General features: G+C 36.2%; 1 protein-coding gene across 1 annotated transcript; it reads left to right on the forward strand.

Moving 5' to 3' along the window:
* Nucleotides 1-18,235: 18,235 nt before the first annotated feature.
* K441DRAFT_661577 (DUF917-domain-containing protein) lies at nt 18,236-22,217 on the forward strand. The gene is made up of 10 exons (XM_067648892.1): nt 18,236-18,480; nt 18,544-18,612; nt 18,670-18,787; nt 18,953-19,601; nt 19,656-19,770; nt 19,820-20,378; nt 20,436-20,905; nt 20,960-21,221; nt 21,269-21,374; nt 21,433-22,217. Exons 1-10 carry the CDS (start codon nt 18,425-18,427, stop codon nt 22,038-22,040), a joined length of 3,012 nt encoding a protein of 1,003 aa, XP_067503121.1. The 5' UTR covers nt 18,236-18,424; the 3' UTR covers nt 22,041-22,217.
* Nucleotides 22,218-23,194: the final 977 nt, after the last annotated feature.

Here is a 23,194-nt window from a genome sequence, read left to right on the forward strand (position 1 = left end):
CAATAATTTGATAATAATAAATAATAACAATAATTTAATAAACTATAAGCCTAAGCCTTTATACGGAAAGGGGAGTTTAATATAATATAACGAACTCGGTTATTAAGGCACTAAACAGCAACGAAGGCGTATAGGCCTATACGATTATATTAGTCCTATACGAGAATATCAAACTAAGGAGAGGAAGAAGGTCGTAAAACGGACACGTCTATATATACGCGTCAAGGCGTAAGCGAACCCCTGACTAGGTGACGCGTATTAGCGCCGTAATACTTAAAGATATATTAAATAAAACATTCGGCTACTAAGATAGCATTAATTAAGTCTATAGGAATTATATATTGTATTTTTATAAGGCGGCTAACTACTACTATAGTATTTATAAATATATTACTATTAGGCAAGTCTACTACATCAGGAATTTTTTTTTTGGGCACGTTGTTGCAAACGAAAATCGGGGTCTGCAAAACCTGCGTAAGTCGCAATTTTGGCAATTTGCGGCAATTTGCAGCAATTTGCTACAAACACATAGGCTACCTATGCACGCGCCTGCCCTATCTATGTGTTCGTAGCAAATTGCTGCAAATTGCCGCAAATGCTAAAATTGCGACTTACGCCTGCAGGTTTTGCAGACCCCGATTTTCACTTGCAACAACGTGCCCAAAAAAAAATTCCTGATGCCAGAGGCTCTGCACGAGGCTCTACACAAAGCTCTGCACGAGGCTTTACACAAAGCTCTGCACGAAGCTCTACACGAAGCTCTAATACAAAGCTCTGCGCGAAGCTCTACACGAAGCTTTGCACGAGGCTCTACACGAGGCTCTACACAAAGCTCTGCGTACAGAGGCTCTGCACGAGGCTCTACACGAAGTTCTGCACGAATTCGTGCACGAAGCTCTGCACGAAGCTCTGCACGAAGCTCTACACGAAGCTCTACACGAAGCTCTACACGAAGCTCTACACGAAGCTCTACACGAAGCTCTACACGAAGCTCTACACGAAGCTTTGCACGAGGGCTCACACGAGGCTCTGTACGAAGCTCTACACGAAGCTCTACACGAAGCTCTACACGAAGCTTTGCACGATGCTCTACACGAAGCTCTGCGTACAGAGGCTCTACACGAAGCTCTACACGAAGCTCTGCACGAAGCTCTGCACGAAGCTTTACACGAAGCTTTGCACGAGGCTCTACACAAGCTCTACAACACAAAGCTCTGCGTACAGAGGCTCTGCACGAGGCTCTACACGAAGCTCTGTACGAAGCTCTGTACGAAGCTCTGTACGAAGCTCTGTACGAAGCTCTACACAAAGCTCTACACGAAGCTCTACACGAAGCTTTGCACGATGCTCTACACGAAGCTCTGCGTATAGAGGCTCTACACGAAGCTCTACACGAAGCTCTGCACGAAGTTTTACACGAAGCTTTGCACGAAGGCTCTACACGAGGCTCTACACAAAGCTCTGCGTACAGAGGCTCTGCACGAGGCTCTACACGGGGCTCTGTACGAAGCTCTGCACGAAGCTCTAACACAAAGCTCTACATGAAGCTCTACACGAAGCCTACACGAAGCTTTGCACGAGGCTCTACACGAGGCTCTACATAAAGCTCTGCATATAGAGGCTCTGCACGAGGCTCTGCACGAAGCTCTACACGAAGCTCTTACACAAGGCTCTGCACGAGCTTTACACGAAGCTCTGCATAAAAGCTCTATATGAAGCTCTACACGAAGCTCTACATAAAGCTCTACGAAGCTCCTACACGAGGCTCTGCGCGAAGCTCTGCATATGGAGGCTCTACACGAAGTCTACATAAACCTTTGGTGTGTGCGCGCGAACACTACTATCGGGTCCCCGCTATATTCCCGATAGCCTCTACACGTGCCTCTGCCAGTATACCCCCTATATACACCTAGGTAGCCACCTATTTTTTACCCTTCCTTACATCCTCCCTACCTAGGAAGACACCAGAACGACAGCCAGCAGACGACCGTCGCCGGAGCCAGACGACCGTCGCCGGAGCCAGACGACCGTCGCCGGAGCCAGACGACGTCCGCCAGAGCTAGACGACCGTCAGAGCCAGACGACCGTCGTCAGAGCTAGACGACCGTCGTCAGAGCTAGACGACCCGTCGCCGGAGCCAGATGACCGTCGCCAGAGCTAGACGACCGTCAGAGCCAGACGACCGTCGTCAGAGCTAGACAACCGTCGTCAGAGCTAGACGACCGTCGCCGGAGCCAGATGACCGTCGCCAGAGCTGGACGACCGTCGTCAGAGCTGGACGACCGTCGTCAGAGCTGGACGACCGTCGCCGGAGCCAGATGACCGTCGCCAGAGCTAGACGACCGTCAGAGCCAGACGACCGTCGTCAGAGCTAGACAACCGTCGTCAGAGCTAGACGACGTCACCGGAGCCAGATGACCGTCGCCAGAGCTGGACGACCGTCGCCGGAGCCAGATGACTGTCGCCAGAGCTAGACGACCGTCGTCATCGGCCACACGACCGTCGCCAGAGCCACACGACAACCGTTCAAACGACCAGCAGCGAACACGATAAACGATTCAATCGATCGATCGAATCAAGGTGACATAGACAGGTAGGCACAGACAGGTAGGCACAGATAGGTAGGTATAGACAGACAGACAAACAGGTAGGTACGTAGGCAAGCAGGCAGGCAGGTAGGCAGGTAGGCAGGCAGGCAGGCAGGCAGGTAGGCAGGCAGGCAGGCAGGTAGGCAGGCAGGCAGGCAGGCAGGTAGGTAGGCAGATGATTTAGAGCCTCCGCGAGAGGCTTCCCCCTTAACGCCTAAAGTAGATAGCTCTACATTTTATATAGTTATAATATAAATATATTTAAAAGTATACTACAGAAATCTATGGAAATATGTGATAATTTGGTTATTATGTAATATAATTATAATTTATATAGTTACAATTTATATAGTTACAATTTGTACAGTTTTTACAATTCGTACAATTCGTACAGTTTTTACAATTCGTACAATTCGTACAGTTTTTACAATTTGTATAATTCGTACAGTTTGCGCACTATTTATTTATAGGGTAGCGTTTTGCCGCAATTTGCTATTAGATGCTGTAAATTTGTTGCAAAACGCGCAAATTGCTATTAGGGTGCTGCAAACTTGTTACAAAACGTGCGTTTTGCGCAAATTGCTATCGACCATATCCACCTGCCGCAACCGTACGGTTTGCGGCAATTTGCCGCAAACCGCAACAACGAGCCCCAAAAAAAATTTCCTGATGTATATAGTTAATTAAGATATTATGCCATCTTTATATTGGAATTGGTAATAGTTAAAATACCTCTTATTTCTTTATATAAGAGGTCTTTCCTTAAACATACGTTCTATATACTCGGATATATTTTTGCATATAGTTATATCTTATACGTCTTTATACGGCTAGGGTGTCCTACTATAGGAGAATTGTATATAAAATTAAGTATCTAAAATTGTAAGGGTTTAGAATTCGGGACTACTATTTTCTATTAATAGTATAACCAGTTACTACGGATTTCGCATTTAGCAGGTATAATATCCTTATATTACCGTTTTCCTATTTAAATCACTTTTATTATACTTACTATCTAAAGGTTATTTTTATATTTATATGTAAGGTAATAGGCTCTGCACCACCTAGCCACGGCATAAACCCTAAAAGGTAAGCGAGTGACTGGTAAGATGCTAGGTATGGCTGTGCGGAACAACATATATAGGCGAGGTGACTTCGTTACCTAATATTATACTCTATTGGTTTATTAATTTCTATATCCTACTTATTAATTTCTAATTTATTTCTATTAAGCTCCGTATTTAGAAATATAGGGTGTAGTTTCTTAAAGTGTTTAGGGAGCCCAATTGATAGAATAATAGGGTATATTATATAGACAGACGAATCCTTAAGGGAAAGGAGGAGTCTAAGGTGCGAGGTAAGGAAGGGGTTCCCTTAGGCACGTATAGCGTACGTGCCTTATAGGCGATCGCAATTATCGCGTTGTTCGATAGAATATTAGTAATATTAGCAATACCGATACTTTATCGGTTCGTATTGGATAAGATTTTATTAGTGCTAGCACTGCGGTAACGGTCGGGTCCCCGACGTATAGGCCTGTTACCTAATAGTAGTTGTTATGGACCGACCAAGTAGTTATAAATAAGCTTAATTGCTAGCTATTAACCGTACTAAGTATATTGACGCGTAATGGTTTAAGACATTTGATAAAGAAACAGAATAGGTTTAGGTAGACGTGGTTAAGATATAGGGGCTGTTATAGTACGTGCGTAGGAATGTAATAGTAGTGCTTCTATAACCTTTTATAATACTTATTAATATCTAATATTATTTTTAAAGTCTTATTTTACTTAAGTATATTAAAAGTATGCTAATTCTCGCTTAACTTAGGCTATAAATAAAAAAGCCTAGCCTGTCTAAAAAATATCTAAAGTTGCTTTGCTTGGCAATATCGGGGGATATAAAACCTTTTAGCGTGGTAAGGTCAACTAATCCTCCGTCATTTTGTAGTAAGCCCTCCCTATTAGGTAGGTGGGATGGGATAATCCCGGCTGTGCAGGAATCCGGCGGATCAAACCTGTCAGATCGCCCTCCGACTTCAAACTCTTAAAACGTCTTCTCTTTAGACTCTCTTTAAAGCTAAGGAATGGGCTGTTTGCCCCACCTTCTAAGACGTAAATAGAACTTCTTTAATCCTTAGTAGCTAACTTGCTTTACGTAATTACCTAAGAAAGTTACTAATTAGCTAGACTAATATTGTTAGATAATCTATATTCTATATAGCGTAGGACGTACACAAGTTACGTATACGGGGCACGTATATTGTAAATATCTTTATCTAAGCCTAGGGGCCCCAGGTTAAGATATAAACAAGATTATTAATTAATTAACCTATTTTATTAATAAATAGCTCTATATAAACTATCTAATAGTTATAAGCCCGGTCCGCCAATATAAGAAGCTATTTAGCTATTACTTAATTATTTGAAGAAATTCTACCTTATTGTTAGACTCTAACACCTTATCGTTAAAGGACGTAGACTCTAACAGAAATCTTACCTTAATTGTCATAGGATGGGATTCTACGAGATTTTATAAGATTCCACCTTAATTGTTAAAGGACGATCCTGTTAATAAAATCTTATCTTAATTTCTCCTTTGCCTATTAGTTAAATGACTCTACTAAAGTCGAGTTCGTCTACTATAATTATCCTTAATAAGCTAAAAGACTGGGAGTAATAGATCTGGTAACTATAAGCCCTTATAGATAAACGAATTTAGGCCTATGTTAACCTAGATAAGGAAGCACTTTAATAAGGTCTATTATAAGAACCACCCTATTTAGAAGTTATAGATTTTAATAAAAATGCAACTTTATATATATAGCTCTTAATAAATTAACAGAGGGCGTATAAGAATAGCAGATAATACTATAACTAGGATATAAAGTATTTCTTAAAACAAGAAGAGCACCTTTAATAGATCCGCACCTAAATTATATCTATAGTATTAATTTAGAAGAAGCTACTGCTTAACCCTTCTTTAATAGTTAAAGAATGGCTATTTCGATTGAAGGAGAACATAGAACCTACTTTAACGTTTATTAGGAAGAAGGTACAATACCAGTATATAGAAGCTCTTAAGGGGTTTAAATACTTATTAAAATTAAATTAGTGGCTAGATTAATGGGAATATATAATATTACTAGAAGAGAAATATAAAATACCTTAAGTGTCTAATGGAATCTGGCTTTAAGAATTAGCAAAAGTTATTTAACCTTTTAGTAACGCCTATTGTATAAAGTACACTACCAAGTTAAATAACCCTTAGAAGTTGAGATCTTTTAAATACCGTAAAGTAGTAAAGGAGCTATAAGAAGGACTTAGAACACTCTTAAAGAAAGCTAATACTATTATAAGAGGGAGTACCTTTAATGCAGACTTTGCAGAGTAAGCTATTAAGGATTACTCTAATACTACTAAAGGTTTATAGAGAGGAAAAACCTTAGTATATAATAGACGCTTAAAGAGAGCTAGGATACTAGTAGATAAAGAGACGTCCTATAAGAAGCTAATACCTAAGTGCTTAGCGTACAGAATATAAGGACATTCTATTTAGGAGTATTGGTGTTTATTTAAAGATAAAAGACCTACAGGAGTTATAATTGGAGATGCTCGCATTAAAAGGACGCTAAAGAAGGTAGAAAAGAATAAGGATCTCACTAAGTTATAAAGATTAGACTTAAAGAATAAGAAGATAAGGCTTAATAATAATAGGACAAGAGTTAGGAAGTTAAGATTAAGGGAGAAGCTAATATAATATTTCTAGAATTGTTTTATACCGGTTAATTCTATCTACTAAAACTATTAACTATTCTTAACTTAGGAACCACTCTCTATATCTTTAATAACATCTTTCATTTCTATAACTTTAGGAAAGCTCTAAGATATAAATATATTATCACCAGTAGCTTAAAAGTGCCTATACTAGGCTATAGCGACGTTGCTATCTAAGTTACAAAACCAGATAAGAGTAAGGAAATCCTACGTCTTAAGGACGTTGCCTTTTATATAGACTTTAATACGAATCTAGTATTGTTCCGTCTACTTTAAAAATAAAAATACTACTAGGATAATAAAGGAGATAATAATCTTCTAGTTTAAAAGGATAATATAATCCTATATTAAATGGAAGAATATTATAGATAATAGACTATTAAATACGTCTAACTAGGAAGTCTATTAGCGTTTAATATAAGCCAACTGCTACGCCGCTAATAAAAGTGTAGAGTATTGTTAAGAGATATTTGTCTAGATGCGAAAGGTAATATATAACTATAGTATCTGCGTTTAGGTTATCCAGGACCTATAAGCCTTTATTATTTAGGTATTAACGCCCTAAAAGTTAAGCTTTAAGGCCCTAAGACAACAGAATATTAATGCTATAGCCTCGCTAAAATTAAGCGTTAGGTCTTATAAAGGTTCTTAAAATAAAAGATTAGTAAACCCTATTTTAACCTTTATATTAACTAGACTAATCTTAAAGAAGCGTATACCGGATTTATATAAGTTATACTTATCTATAACACCTACTTAGAAAGATCCTTCCTATACTTTATAATAACATATAGTAAGGAGAAGGAGACACTATAAGTGCTTAAAGATTTTATTAAATAGATTCGTCTAAGGTATAACCTTAAAGTTAATACTATTAGATTAGACAATGAGCTAGGGAAAAGGACAACCCTTAAATAGCTACGGTCCTAAGGGATTATATTTAAGCCTTTAGCGCTATATACTTAAGCTTAGAACAGTACCGCTAAACGCTTAGGGGGTATAATTATTAAGAGAGTATAGGTAATAAGAATTACTGCTAATTTACTTATAACTTATAGGACAAGATCGTTAACTATATAGTCTATTTTTGAGATTAAACGTTATAAGAAAGCAATAGATGGAAATCGCTATATAAGAGGTTCTATACCTTCCTAGCTAATAAGAGATTAAGAAAACCGTAACTAGCGCACCTAAAAGCCTACAGCTATAGGGCGTACGCGATAACGTCGGATGCCTAGTTAAAGAAGAAAAGGCTAAGTAAGCTAGATCCGCAAGCCCATATTAGCTACTTTACTAGCTATAACTTTACTAATATCTATAGGATCTAGATTCTATATAATAGTATTATTATCTCTACTAGGGACATTATTTTTAATAAAAAGATATTCTTTAACGGTAAGTAAACAGATATCTTAACGGATCTATGCGCTAAATTAGACACGCTAATTAAAAAGATTTAACTCCCTAATATTCTAACTAAGAACAAGGTCCTTCTAGAAGATAATAAAGAAGTATTTAAACCGTTAATTTAAGAGTGTTACGGACGCTTTAAGTACGATATTACGACTACTTAGGGAAGAGTTGGAAGAAGCTAGTTGGTTAATACAAGCACGGTCTAGAATAGAGCCGATAAAACCATATGACGAGGAATAGTAACTAAGGTCACATAACATGCTACGTATTAAACGAGAGGGATAAAAGGAACTTACGTACTTTATATATAAGACGTATATTATATACAAGAAGGATTTTATAGGAGTACGGTTATATATTTAAGGACCCTTAATCCCTACCTAGATAGTTCCTTCCTTATAGTAATTCTCAGAATACAATTAAAGTTAATCTATTAGGCAACCACTCCACCAGTTATTATCTTATTATTAACTATTATCTTTACATTTCCTATACACCTAGCCTATTAACGAACCCATTGTAGTTCCTACTACAAGGTTCCGTTATATAATCACTACTATAGTTACGGTATTAAATACAGTAGGTTAAACAACATGCCACCAAAAGCAGCCACCATAACGCTATTGACGGCGGCAACTACTTTAAGGTTAGGTAATGACACCAGTATAGCAGACACTAACTTACAGCAACCTATAACAGTTGGGCAACTATAAGAAATAGTTGACTAGTTAATAGAAAATAATATAACGTTAGAAAATAGGATTAACGGGATAGGCGTAGTAAAGGTTAAGCTACCATTAATCAAAAGATTCTTAGGAGAGAAGTCTAAGCTTAAAGGATTCCTTACGTAAATGCACTTTAAGGTTGCGTAGGAAGGAGCAAAGCTAGTAATACCTATAGATTAAATAGCGTATATAGGATTGTTCCTAACAGGCAGAGCACTTAAGTGGTTTAAGCCTTACCTTACGGAAATCCAGGTAAATAGAATAACGACTACGAATTAAGAGGTACGGTTTATATTCTTAAGCTAGAATAGATTCGTGGAACGACTTATACAAATATTTAGAGACCTAGAGGCAGTAACTACGGCGGAAAGAAAACTCCAAGACATTACGTAACGAACCTTAGCAATTAAGTATATAACGCAGTTCTAGACGTTAGTAACGTAAGTAGAGTAAAATAATAGGGCGCTTATAGTATAGTACAAACAGGGACTTAAGGCTAAAGTCTAGGACGTAATTATTCTAATAGAAGATGCGGACACCCTAAGGGAACTAATAAATTAAGCGATTAAGATTAATAATTAGATCTACTAAAGGGAACAGGTTAAGAGAGGCTAGGATAGAGTTTTACAGTTATATAAGGCGCAGAGCACGCAACGACCAAAGCTAAGTTAAAAACTATAGTATGGCGCAGAGCTAATAGACCTAAGCGGTACTAAAGAAGCCTATAAGAGATGGAGCAAATAACTATAGAAACCCAGAGGATAAGGATTAAGTAATTAAAGGTTTAAGGAGCAGAGGCCAAACCAGGGATCTTAGTAGTAGAAGATATTTAGGCGGACTCTATAGTAAGAAAAATAGTTTAAAAAAGGAGCTTATATAAATTACGGAAAATAAAATTACTACGTTAGAGACTATAAAAGTAGGTAAAGTCACTATATAGTAAAAGGGATAAGATTAGCAAATAACATATATATATAGAGGGACGATAATATACTGCAAGGAATAAAAGAATATTTAATTAGAAGTTTTATATTTTATTATAATAACGTATACCGAATTTATAAGGACGCTAAGTATAGCGTAAGCTATTAGCTATAGGAGCTAGCACCTATAGGATATAGAGGGACCAATAAACTAGCTTATAGATCGGATATTAAGGACAATAAATTTAATATAGGCGAAGTATTCTATAATAATAAGGTAATATAAGCGGTTTACTGGGAACACGTAGCTATTAGAGATGTTATACTAGAGGTAAAGGATAATTCTACTATAGAATAGGGAATATTAGTAGGGATCGAGACCCTATTAGATATAATGTCTATCGCTTTATAAGACGCAAGAGAAGTAGGATAGTGAGCTACTTTAGCACTTAATAAAGGCAAAAGGCTACAAGCTTAAGATTTTTAAGACAAGATGCGAGACGACTAAGATTCTTAAGACGGGATAAGGCAAGCTTAAGGACCTATAATAGACGATAACCGATAAAGCAGAGCAATAGCTTAGTTTAATAATATACAAATAAGCTTAGGACAAAGTTTCCTAAAGGTATAAGACTCTTAAGACAAGATAAGTGAAATTTAAAACTCTTAAGATAAGATAAGAATACTAAGTAAGCCTAGTTGGACTAAGGCTAAAGCTAAGCTTAAGTTAGAAGTAAGCTTAGGATTAAAGAATCTAAGGGACTAAAGATTTGGAGTATAAATAAGGGAACCTATAAATAAGAGGCAAGAGGCTTCTTTATAGATTAGAGAATCTGCAGCGTAAATAGCAACTAGACTAAGAGATAGATATATAAACCTAGAAGACTTACTAGGGGAACACAGTATTTGGCCTAAAGATTAAAAAGTTAATACTAGGATTAAGAAGCAAGACAACTTTAAGAATTAATCTATAAGACGCAAACTAAAAGAAACTATAGAAGAGTTTAAGCAAAGAATTATCGTATAGCAAGAACAGAAACTAGATAAGAGATCTAGTATATTAGGACGTACTAGGGATAGAGCGCTAGTATAAAAAATTACTAATAGGCCTAGGGTAGGCATATTAAGAGCTAAGTGGCTTACTAAACTAGAAAATGAAGAGGATTTAGGAATTCTAACTAGATTTAAGGAATAATATATAAAGGGCTGTTATAATACAGTAATAAGAAGATACTTTCTTACGGATAAGCCATATACACTCTAATAGCTATACTAAAGGTGGTATAGGCAGCGACACAATAATAAGTAGGAAGATTTTTATATATAGTTAGATGAAAAAGTTATCTAAGACCACCCAATTACAGAAAAGGTAATAAGTTATATTAAAGGAGCCTTAATTATAACGTTAAAGGATCTAAAGAAATAATTAGAGGACTAGAGAAGCAAGAGACGTATCTTAGTACCTACAAATAAAGTTATAACGTTTAGATTAGCATAATAAAGGTTTAAACTTAAGGATAAAGACGAGCTAAGAGTTAACCTAAAGCACCTAGTATACTATATGCTATTATAGATTGCATATATGGACGATATATATAAGATATATAAGAATCCAAAAGAAAAGAATTAGAAATACCCTATAAGGATATACTAAATAATAGATGAATAATAGTATAGGAATGCTAAGTATATATATAGCTGGCATCCAGCAGAAGCCCAAAAGAAAGGAAATTTAATACTTTAGCTAGGAAGATTCCTTACGGAAGAATACTTAGACGGATAATAGTAATAGGAATACCCAGAGAATACATATCTATAGTATATTAAAGATAAAAAGTAAACTAGGTATTAGCTAAAGAATAAGCCAAGTATAATAGGATTAAGCAGCTAATAGTTAGGAAAAGTAGAGGCCTATAAAACTAGAGGGAGCTAGTAATAGAGCCTTAGACCCTTAAAGAAATTTAAGGACAACACCTAAATTTAAGAGTTAAATAGTAAGATTAACAGTTTAAAGCGCTAATAGATAGTAAAGTAATGCAAAACTATATCTTACTAGTAGTAGTTAAGAAAATAGGGCTACCTTATAGATAGAAGGAGCAACCTTACCTATTAGTTACAATTTTAGGAGATCTAATAACCTATAGAGGAGGGATTATTAACCTTAAAATAGGACCTATTTAGATAACCATTAAAGGAAGATAAATCAAGATATTTTTTAATATCCTACTATTAGGACGGGATAAGGCAGTATTAGGGATGCCTTAGTTACAGGAATATAATCCAAAAATTAATTAAATTATAGGTTAGGTTAATATTAGAGATACTTAACGCCGTAAGATATAATAATAGGTTAAGTTAGTATAGTACTAAGTTAGAGTAATATATAAAGAGACTAAGCAAGGCTTAAGTTATGTATTAAAAAGATACTATAAGTACGGTAAGAAACTATAGTCACTAGAAAGTAAAAAGCTATTAGAGTATATAGTATAGGACTATAAGATAGAGTTAGAACTAGAAATAAGTCTAAGGTTCTTTCTAATCTATAAGCTTACTAAAGAAGAAGGTAGAGTATTAAAAGAGTTTATTTAGGAAAACTTATAAAAGGGATATATTAGACCATCGCAGTTATTAGCGGGTTATCCAGTACTGTTTATACTAAAGAAAAATAGTAAACTAAGGCTATATATTAACTATAGATAGTTAAACAGCATTACCAAGAAGGATAGGTATCCTTTACCCTTAATTAGCGAAATCTAAGACAGGATAGGTAACGCGTAAATCTTTATAAAGATAGATCTAAGATAGGTATACTATTAGATTAGGATTAAGGAAGGCAATAAATAGAAAGCAGCTTTTAGGTTAAAGGAAGGACTATATAAACCATTAGTTATATAATTTAGGCTTATAAATATACTAGCAACGTTCTAAAAGCGTATTAATAATATATTAGGAGAACACTTAGATAAATTTATTATAGTATACCTTAACAATATTATTATCTACTTAATAACTAAGGAAGAATATAGGGAACACGTTAAATAGGTTTTAAAGAGACTATAAAAAGAACAGATGCTAGTAGCAATTAAAAAAATGCGAGTTTTTTTATAAGGAAGACAGATTTTATTAGATTTATTATTAAACTAAGCTAACTTAGCATAGATCTAAAGAAGATTAAGGCTATAGTAAATTAGTAAAAACTAGAGAACGTTATATAATTAAGATTGTTCCTAGGGTTTTATAATTACTATAGAAGGTTTATAGCGTAATAGTTAAAGGATATTAAACCATTTACGCAATTAATAAAGAAAGAAGAACTATAGGTATAGGGAAAGGAATAATAAGAACTATTTAAGAAAGTTAAGGAATTATTTACCTAAGAGCTAGTTCTTAAGATCTATTAACTAGGACTAGAAACAGTTATAAAAATAAAAATATTAAATTATATACTAGGGGTATACTTTATATAGAAATATTAGGATAGATAGCACTTAGTAATATACTATAGTTAAAAGATAACACTATTAGAGTTAAACTATAACATCTATAATAAGAAGTTACTAGGTATAGTTATAGCATTAAAGAAATAGAGAGCGTTCTTATAAAGCATAAAGAAACCATTTATAGTTAAGACGGATTATAAGAACCTAATAGGATTCCTAATAATAAAGAAACTTAATTAAAGATAGGTTAGATGGGCAGAGATGCTTATAAAATACTATTTTAAGATTTAGTATATTAAGGGTATAGACAACACATAAGCAGATACTCTAAGTTAAAGGGCTAAACTATAAAATAATAAAAAGCCATTAGGGGCTTTACTGCGAAAGGATATAGACGGATTAATTAGGTATAATTATCTAAAAATTATAGTAACTTAAGAGAGTAACAAACTAGAGAAAGTCTACGAGATACTAGAGAGCTTTTAGGTATAAAGAATTCTAGAGGTATAACTAGAAGATCTATAGACGGATATATACGAAAACTAAGAAATAAAGTATATCCTAAGAAGTATAGCAGAGTAGTTTATAGAGGACTTCTATAAGGAACTAACTTAAGGACATAATGGAGCTATAGGCTTAGTGTTAAGACTTTAGAAGGAGTATATTATTAATAGAGTCTGGAATATTATAAGAAAAGTAATAAAGAAATATCTAGATTGCTAAAGGAATAAACTAATAAGGTATAAGCTATACGGAGGGCTATAACCTGTTAAAATACTAGGAAGACTATAGGAGGTTATATTATAGGACTTTATTATTAAGTTACTAAAGTTAAGAGATCCTATTACTAGATAAGATTATAACACAATCTTAGTAATAGTAGATAAGCTTATAAAGTAGGGATACTTTATAGCATATACAGAAGAAATATTAGTAGAAGATATTGCTAGAATTTATATTAAAGAAGTATTTATAAGATATAGAGTATTAAGTAAAATTATATCGGATAGGGATCTAAGATTTATAGTAGCATTCTAGGAGGTATTCTTAGCGGAGTAAGGAGTTTAAGCAGCAACTTCTACCGTATATTATTCGTAGATAGATAGCTAGATAGAAAGATTAAACTAAACACTAGAATAGTATCTAAGGCACTATATTAATTATGCATAGAATAATTAGGTATCGCTATTACTAGTTATATAGTTTGCATACAATATAATACCTTAAGAAGAAATAGGTATATTACTATTTAAGGTAAATTACGGATATAAGCTAAGAATATCGTTGTTACTATAGCAAGTAAAGAAAATAAGTAGTATAGCTAAAGAAAGAATAAAGACGTTAATAAATCTTTATATAGACCTTATAGAATTAGTAAAGAAAGTATAAGAAAGAATAAAAAGGTACTATAATACTAAGAGATCTAAGGGACTAGATCTTAAGGAGGGAGATAAAATGTGGCTACTATATAAAAATTTTAAGAGTTAATAACTAAGTAAGAAGTTAGACCACGTTAGACTAGGACCTTTTAAAATTATATAGAGAATTTTACCAGTTACGTTTAAGTTAAACCTACTAGCTAAAATAAAGATCTACCCTATATAGTATATCGTAATGCTAGAGCCAGCTTATAGGAATATTAAGCCACTAGTTTATAAGGCAGACATATATAGAGGGTAAGAAGAAGACAATAGTAAGTTTTAAAGATTGTTAGTTACGAAGATATTAACGACAAAATATAGTATAAAGTTAAGTAGATAGGCTATAATAAGACTACCTAGGAACTACTAGAGAATTTAAAGAACGCTATGGGAAAGGTATAGGAGTATTAGAAGAGATTAGGTCAGGCAGTATTAATAAAGAAGGATCGCTAAAGAACGAGCCACCTAAGGGGGACCTAAGAAGAGCAGTTACCGATCTATTTAGATCTATTTCCTTCTCTATTAGAAGAGAATCCATTCTTTTATTACTAAGTTCCTATAGACCCTATTCTATAAGTTTCTACTCCTTAGAATAAACCTTCTCGCGAACCTTCTTAAGACGGAGTAAATAAGTAGACGCCGCGATTTAAGTATCTAGGGCTTTCTATTCTGCATCTTAAAAACGTTCTAACTTAGTAAGGGCTTAAGATAGTTTACTATCTAGCTATATAGCAGCAGATTAAATATAAAACCCTAAGACAAATTAATTAGGGAACTAGACGACTATTAAGAGTAATAGGTCGCGTATATTTAGTATTAGAGGTAGAGTAAACGTTATAGGACGAATAAATATTCGCTTTAGTGCACTCTAAGTAAAAGAACGGTTATCGCGAAGATAGACTCACTAACGTAACGTAAACTAACCCCTTTTTCGAACAGCGAGAACATAGAGATAATATAATCTCACTAAGAGATAATATCGCAGCGATAGTGTAAGCATAACGTTAGGCGTATAAGAAAGAAGAAGCTTTAGGTATAATAAGCAATAATATTAACTAAATTAATTAGATAGATATTATACCTCTAATAAATAACTTAGAGATATTTAAAATCTTTAAGGACAAAGATAGAAAGGAGGGAGATAGTGTTACGGACGCTTTAAGTACAATATTACGACTACTTGGGGAAAAGTTAGAAGAAGCTAGTTAGTTAATATAAGTACAGTCTAGGATGGAGCCGATAGAACTATATAACGAGGAATAGTAACTAAGGTTATATAATATGCTACATATTAAACAAGAGGGATAAGAGGAACTTACGTACCTTATATATAAGACGTATATTACGTATAAGAAGGATTTTATAGGAGTATGGTTGTGTATTTAAGGACCCTTAATCCCTACCTAGATAGTTCCTTCCTTATAGTGATTCTTAGAATACAATTAGAGTTAATCTATTAGGCAACCACTCCACTAGTTGTTATCTTATTGTCGACTATTATCTTTGCATTTCCTACACACCTAGCCTATTGACGAACCTATCGTAGTTCCTGCTACAAGGTTCCGTTATAAAGAGGAAGACGACAACATTAATAATAAGCCACTTTAAACCTTTAATAAGTTAGCAGATTTTAAGCTTATAAGAGCTCTTAAAGACGCATATTATACGCTACCTCTAATAAAAGAAGATAAAGAATATCTATATGCCTTTTACGTTAGGTATTCTATAAAGTTAGATATATAAGATACTAATTAGGACATTATTTAATAAATAGGAGACGGGTTTAATACTTAGGGGGTGTTTAATAACTTAGTTAAAGACTTATTTAAGGAAGCCGGCAATTATAGGTTTAAAGACTTTATTACTAAAAGGATTACTTTAGCCTATTACGGCACCTTCTTAGCAGGAAGAAAGTTTAACCTTAATAGTTAACTTAACGATAGTAAGCTAAAATTAGGTAGAATACGTAATGTTAAATTATATAAGAAGAACTTACTTCCTTTACCTTAGTTAATTAAGGACCTTAATATATATCCTCTTTAAGATTAGTTCTAAGAGGCTTAATAAGCCCACCTCTAATCTTATTATTAAATAAGGTTATTTTAAGAAATAGATAAGAAGTATATAAAGGGATAGCAGATCCTTAGCTTAATGTAGGTGTTCGTTTATAAGACGAATAAGTATAAATTCCTCTAGAAATATAAGGTACGCCTAATAGTATACAGAAATTAATAGGCTCTAGAAGACCTACCTATAAGAGCTATTATATTGGCGAGTATAACCTTCTAGACCCTAATAACAATTACCGTAAAATTTAACCTAGAGACAATATAGATAGATATAGTTAACGCGTTTATCTATTACGATTTTAACGAGGTTATCTATATAAAGCTACTGCTAGGGTTTAATAAAGGAAAGACAGATAAAGTACTGCGCTTAAGAAAAGCCCTTTACGGACTATAATAATTACTACTATTATAGCAGAAGAATTTCACGAGCTTATTAAACGAATTAGGTTTTAAAGAGGTACCTTAAAAGCCGTACGTTATACTAAAAGGTAGAATAGTTATCTTCTTCTATATTAATAATATTGTCTTCTACTATAGAAAGATAGATAAAAAGAAAGCTTAAAAAGTAATTAAGGAGCTAAGTAAGGAATACCAGATAAGTACCCTTAGTGAGCTAAAATAGTTCCTAGAAATTTATGTACTATATAATTATAGCTAGAGGCTCTTATAGCTATCCTAGGAAGCCTATATTAAGAAGATAGCTAGCTAGTATAAGATAGACCTTAAAGGGCGTCTTTTAAATACTCCTATGGCAGAATCTAAACTCCTCTTTACTAATTACCGATTAATCTATTTAATGCATCTGTCCCCTAATACAGACCTATTAGTCCGTCCTATATCCCTACTAGCTTCTACAATGCTATATTAGAGAAAAATAGGTTTAGTACTCTATATAGCTACTATAACGCGTCCGGATATTGCTTTTATAGTATTATAGCTAGTAAGGTTTAACTAGAACCTAAGCTAAGAGCACTATTAAGCGGTAGATAGAGTAATCTAGTACCTATATAGCACGAGAAGTAGAGTAATCTACTATAGAGGAGATAAGGAAGGAATAAACGGTAGAGGGAAATAAAGGAATACGCGATAAAGGACGAGATGATGGAAGAGACGGTAGAGGTAAAGCGTAATTATTTATCTGTGCTAGCGATGTATCGTTTACGGATAATTCTGTTAATAGAAAGAGCTTATAAGGATATATTATAAAGCTATTTAGGGGACTAATTATCTAGAGAGCAAATAAGTAAGATATAGTGATAACGTCGAGCATAAAAGCTAAGTTGTTAGCCCTATTATAGATAGTAAAGGAAGCTATCTTTATTAGTAGGCTATTTAAAGTAATAACGTTAAGGCTAAACAAGCTCTTAATTATTAACTGCGATAATACCTAGATACTCTAACTAATTATAGAAGATATAGCAAAGCTAATTACGAAGCTCTAATACGTTGACATTTATTAATATTAGCTACGTTAGGAATACACAAGGAGATAAGTACTATTTTAATGGATAGTGATAAAGGAGATGATTGCCGATGGACTTACGAAGGCCCTGCCTAAGCAGAGGTTTTAAAGCTTCGTTAATATAATCGGAATAGTAGATATTAAGGAGTAGCTGAATGAGGAGAAGCAACTGGAGGACCTAAGGGAGAAAATTAGAGCGAGACGGAAGGATTTAGATGAGAGTATGGTTTAATTGACTTATTAACGGATATGAGAAGGTGGTTAGCTTTGACCTTAAAGAGCTCGAAGCTAAGGGGGTGTGTCAGATAATCTGTATTCTATGTGGCGTAGGACGTGCACGAGTCACGTGCACGGGGCACGTGCATTGTAAATATCTTCATCTGAGCCCAGGGGCCCCAGGTCAAGACACGAACAAGATCATCAATCAATCAACCCATTTCATTAATGAATAGCTCTATATGAACTATCTGACAGATACAGGAGTGAATATCAGTAAATCCTGAGCTATTATAAGTAGAATTGCTTCAAGCGCGTATTACAAAAGGCGACCTGCATCAAAGAGCATATATAAGAATGAAACTCCATTGAGACATTCAGCACCAGCGCAATGGAATCCTTCGTAGAATCTTCGAAAAACCTCCGCATCGGCGTCGATGTAGGCGGGTAAATACTAATCTCTCTCCCTTTTGTTTGTGTCCCGTCCTTTAATACCGTTTTAAAACATAGAACAAACACCGATGGGGTAATTCTCGACCCACTCCGGGCATCAGACCTAGACAAAGGCATCATAGCCTGGTAAGTAACATACATTCCAAAGATGAGAATCACAGTTATGTTAATTCCATTGAATAGGCACAAAGAGCCTACAACGGCGAATCCAAGCTTAGGAATAAACAACGCCATTATGTCTATGTTTAAAACTTCAAATGTCAAACCTGAGGACGTAGCGAGTGTGACTATTGGGACTACTGTAAGCACATAAATTGCTCTCGTGTCTTCATCCGAACTCGCATATCAGTTAAAAATATGTGTTTGCAATGAAGCTCTTCGGGGTTTCTGCGTATTCCTTCACGTGACATGGGTTCATCATCCAATTGTCTCCTGCTATCAAAAAGGACGTTCTAATTAGGCCAAGCACTTCGTCAACGCAGTTGTAGAGCGTGACGCTGCCCGTCTTGCCCGCGTGGCAGTATTACGTCTCTGTAGCACTTTCTCCAAACATGCGCCTCCATGCGTAGACTGGCCATCCGACATGCGATCTCTGATTCTTGGGCACTACACGCTTATCAAAGGTGGGCTAGAAGTAGACGGCAGCTTAATCTCAGAGATCGACGAGGCAGGTATCCGGATGCAATGTACCGTGATCAAAGAAAAAGGCATCAAGAGTATTGTCATCAACGGCGTTTTCAGTCCTATAGACGTCGTTTACAAGCAAGAAGAGCGCGCGGCAGAGATTGTAGCAGCAGAGATCCCGTATGCGGAGATTGTGCTTTCTAAGGATGTGGCGAATTTGGGGTTTCTGGAGCGAGAGAACGCTGCAATTTTGAACGCATCTATCCTGTCTTTTGCGAGGAAGACGATCAAGAGCTTCCAAGATCCAATCAAGAAATTAGGCCTGAAATGCCCAGTTTTCATTGCGCAGAATGATGGGACTATACTGTCCGGGGATATGGCAGCTAGATTACCAATCAGGACGTTCTCGAGTGGGCCAACTAATAGCATGAGAGGAGCAGCATTTTTGGTTGGCAGTGAGGTTAAAGAAGCTATGATGGTAGTGGATATTGGTGAACACTCACTATCTCGATTTTAAAGAGCTCATATTAACAAGAATACCACAGGCGGGACTACAACCGATGTTGGGTTGCTTTTAGCTAATGGATTTCCCCGTCAACAGGCTGCTTATAGTGAGCTCTCAGGAATACGAATGAACTTTCCTTGCCCTGATGTCAAGAGGTAGTTAAATACTCAGGCTTAAAATGAAGTAAGGCTCATATTTTTCTAGTATCGGTCTCGGCGGTGGTTCTATCGTTCGCAAATATCTAGACAAAACGACCGTAGGACCCGACAGTGTTGGATACAAGCTTCTTGAAAATGCTCTGGTCTTTGGAGGAGACATTGCTACAGCGACTGACTTTACAGTTGCTGGAAATCCGGACATAGATATTGGAGATGCTCACTTTGTGAAGGATGTTGTAACACAAAAGGACGTTGCGGAATATAAAGCGACAGTGAAGAAGATGCTCGAGAAGGTCATTGACAGAATGAAAATATCCCCCGAAGATCTAGTAGTGTTGCTAGTAGGAGGCGGGGCTGTGATTGCTCCAGATGAGTTGGAAGGGGCCAGTCGAGTTATGAAGCCGAAATGGTCAAGCGTAGCTAACGCAATTGGAGCGGCTATGGCTAGAGTCGGTGCCGTCATTGATACCGTCAGATCCACAGAGACCAAAAGCACTAAGGAGTTACTTATTGAGATCTCAGAAAATGCTATTAAGAAAGCAGTCCAGGCCGGTGCCTCTAAAGACACAGTAGGGATCGTGGAAATTGAAACCCTACCACTTCAGGTATGCTGATAGTTGTATAATTTAGCACATGCTAGTAGCTAAGGATATTCACACCAGTACATCGCAAATAAGTCTCGGCTCATTGTACGAGCAGCGGGAGACTTCGATTTTTCACGCGCAAGAGAATTTTCCATCTTAGACTTGCCAGATACCGTAGACGAACCGAAGAACGAGATGAGCGAGTACGAAAGGCCTACAACTAAGCAAACTGACACTAGAGAGACCAATAATACGCAGGAGCCGGGGATGGAGCAAGTAGATATACTCACGTACAAGCCTATAGTCAAGGAGAGAGTGTGGTACGTTTCGGAAACGGATCTCGAATGGATTACCATCGGATGTTATATCCTTGGTACAGGAGGTGGAGGAAGTCCATATTCGAGCATGCTGCGTATGCGGAGCATCTTACGAGCAGGAGGCGTTGTTAAGGTAATCAATCCTTACGACCTTAAAGACGACGATCTTGTTGGGTGCGGAGGTGGTGCTGGGTCTCCAACTGTTGGCATAGAGAAGTTACAAGGCGATGAGTGAGCAATATAAGCCGTATGTTCCCAAATATTATTGTCTGACATATCATATAGAATGATGGAAGCGCAGGAGCAGCTATATGAACTGTTCAAGGGCGGAAGAGCTACGGCTATGATTGCATTGGAGATCGGTGGCGGAAATGGTCTGCAGGGAATGATTCTTGGGGCTAGCACAAATATGGATATACCAACTGTTGATGGTGACTGGATGGGGCGAGCTTATCCAACCAAGTGGCAAACCACACCGGTAGTGTTTGGAGAGAGAAAGACCGTTTTTTGCCCAGCTGTGATGTGTGATGGCAACGGAAACGTCGTAGTATGCATACTGCAATATTTGGTTGCGGAGGAGCTGACATTTTATAGTACATGCCAAAGGCTACGAGCGACCTAATGGTGGAAAGAATTTTCAGAGCTGGGCTTTCACATATGGGCTCTCATGTTGGCTGCGCCGAAGCTCCTGTCACAGGTGGTAAGCAATAAGATAAAATCAAATAGCCATCTTAGGACTCGCAATAACAGATTTTTAGCGGAAACAAAAAGATGGATAGTCGAGCACACAATATCTCTCTCTTGGAGGATAGGACGAGCAGTCGCAAAAGCACGAAAGTTTAATTGCATTGGCAGCGTGGCAGAATCCATTATCAACGAAGTTGGGGGCAATGAAACCGCCAAGGTCTTATTCAAAGGAAAAATCGTTGGAGTTGAACGGACACTCAGAATGGGGCACATCTATGGAGAGGTCATGATTGAAGGGACCGACATCAGTGATTCTAACTCGGATAATCAAGCAGAATTCTCTGGAAAGATCATGATTCCTTTTAAAAACGAGAACATTGCGGCTTTGAATATGAAAGATGACGGAAGCGAGAATATTTTGGCGATTGTGCCTGATCTCATAACTATCATTGACGCGCAAAACGGTGAGGCAATTGGAACACCAGAATATCGCTATGGGTTACTGGTGATTGTTCTTGGGATCACAGCGTCGGAAAGATGGACATCAACAACTCGCGGAATTGAAATTGGAGGTCCCAAAGCCTTCGGACTCAATTATACGGAATATAAGCCGTTAGGAAAGTTCGTCAAGCCGAAAAGCGTAATTGACGAATATTCTGATGATGCACCTGCTCTATAAATATCCTATATGATTTATAGAGAAATACAGGAAATTTTTGCTCTATAATTACATAGAGAGCTGGTACAAAGCTCAAAAATATTTTGCGGCTATAAATAGAGCGTTCGAAAGCCGAGCCTGTGCAGAACCTCTATATCGCTGGGGATAGATAGAAATAGAAATAAAGGAAGTCCTTTAAAGTAGCAGGTAGAAAACAAAACTAGTGGATATGCAACATAATCTAGCATATCTAACCGTCTACATGAATTGTATGCGCACCTTTATAAACATTGCGTTTAAGACCCTGGCAACCGTCTCATAACGTGGGTGACAGAGTTATGACGGCGATAGGGTTATGACGGTCGGCTACTACCGCCTTCCTGATGTAGATGGAACACCAAAATACTGCCAAAATGCCTCAGAAGTAGCCGTTGGGTCGTGCTCGGGTCGTGCACGCCCAACGGCGACTTCTAAGGCATTTTGGCAGTATTTCGGCAGTATTTTGGTGTTCCATCTACATTAGGAAGGCGGTAGTAGCCGACCGTCATAACCCTATTGCCGTTATAACTCTGTTACCCACGTTATGCTATATTAGCGACTTAGTTAATTAAGGCACGATTATAGTAAGAGGGACGCGTAAGCCTATATAATTGGATTGTCTATAAACAAGGATCTAAAGCTAGAGAAAAGGAAAGAAGAAAAAGATAAGTAACGCTACTTGGAGTTTTATATAATCTTTTATTTAAGTAACTATAGCTATCTACTAAGTTTTACTAAGTTCTGCTATTTTCTGCTAGTGCTATAATATTACCCCCCCCTTCTAAAAAAGCATATCTTTAGGCTTTATAGTCTATATTATACCTATAGGGCGTTTTTATCTTTATATTCTTCTAGTAGCTTATTATCTTTATTATACTAGCATTATATCCATTTATTTAGGTACTTTAGTAGTTTAGGTTATTAAAGTAGCGGCTATAAAACTTTTAAAGCTTATAGGGACTACTTATAAAGTTTTATATAGGGTATTAAGTAAAATCTAGGTTATATCCTTTCTAACTAATATAATACTTTAGTATTCCCCTTATAAGTTTATAAGTTAGTATTTCTTTAATTTTTTATTTTTTATTACTATTAACTTAGATTAGTAGGGGCGGTTTATTTTTTTTTCCTAATAA

This window comes from Cenococcum geophilum, assembly GCF_001692895.1.
Source record: "Cenococcum geophilum 1.58 unplaced genomic scaffold K441scaffold_26, whole genome shotgun sequence".
NCBI classification, from domain to species: Eukaryota; Fungi; Ascomycota; class Dothideomycetes; order Gloniales; family Gloniaceae; genus Cenococcum; species Cenococcum geophilum.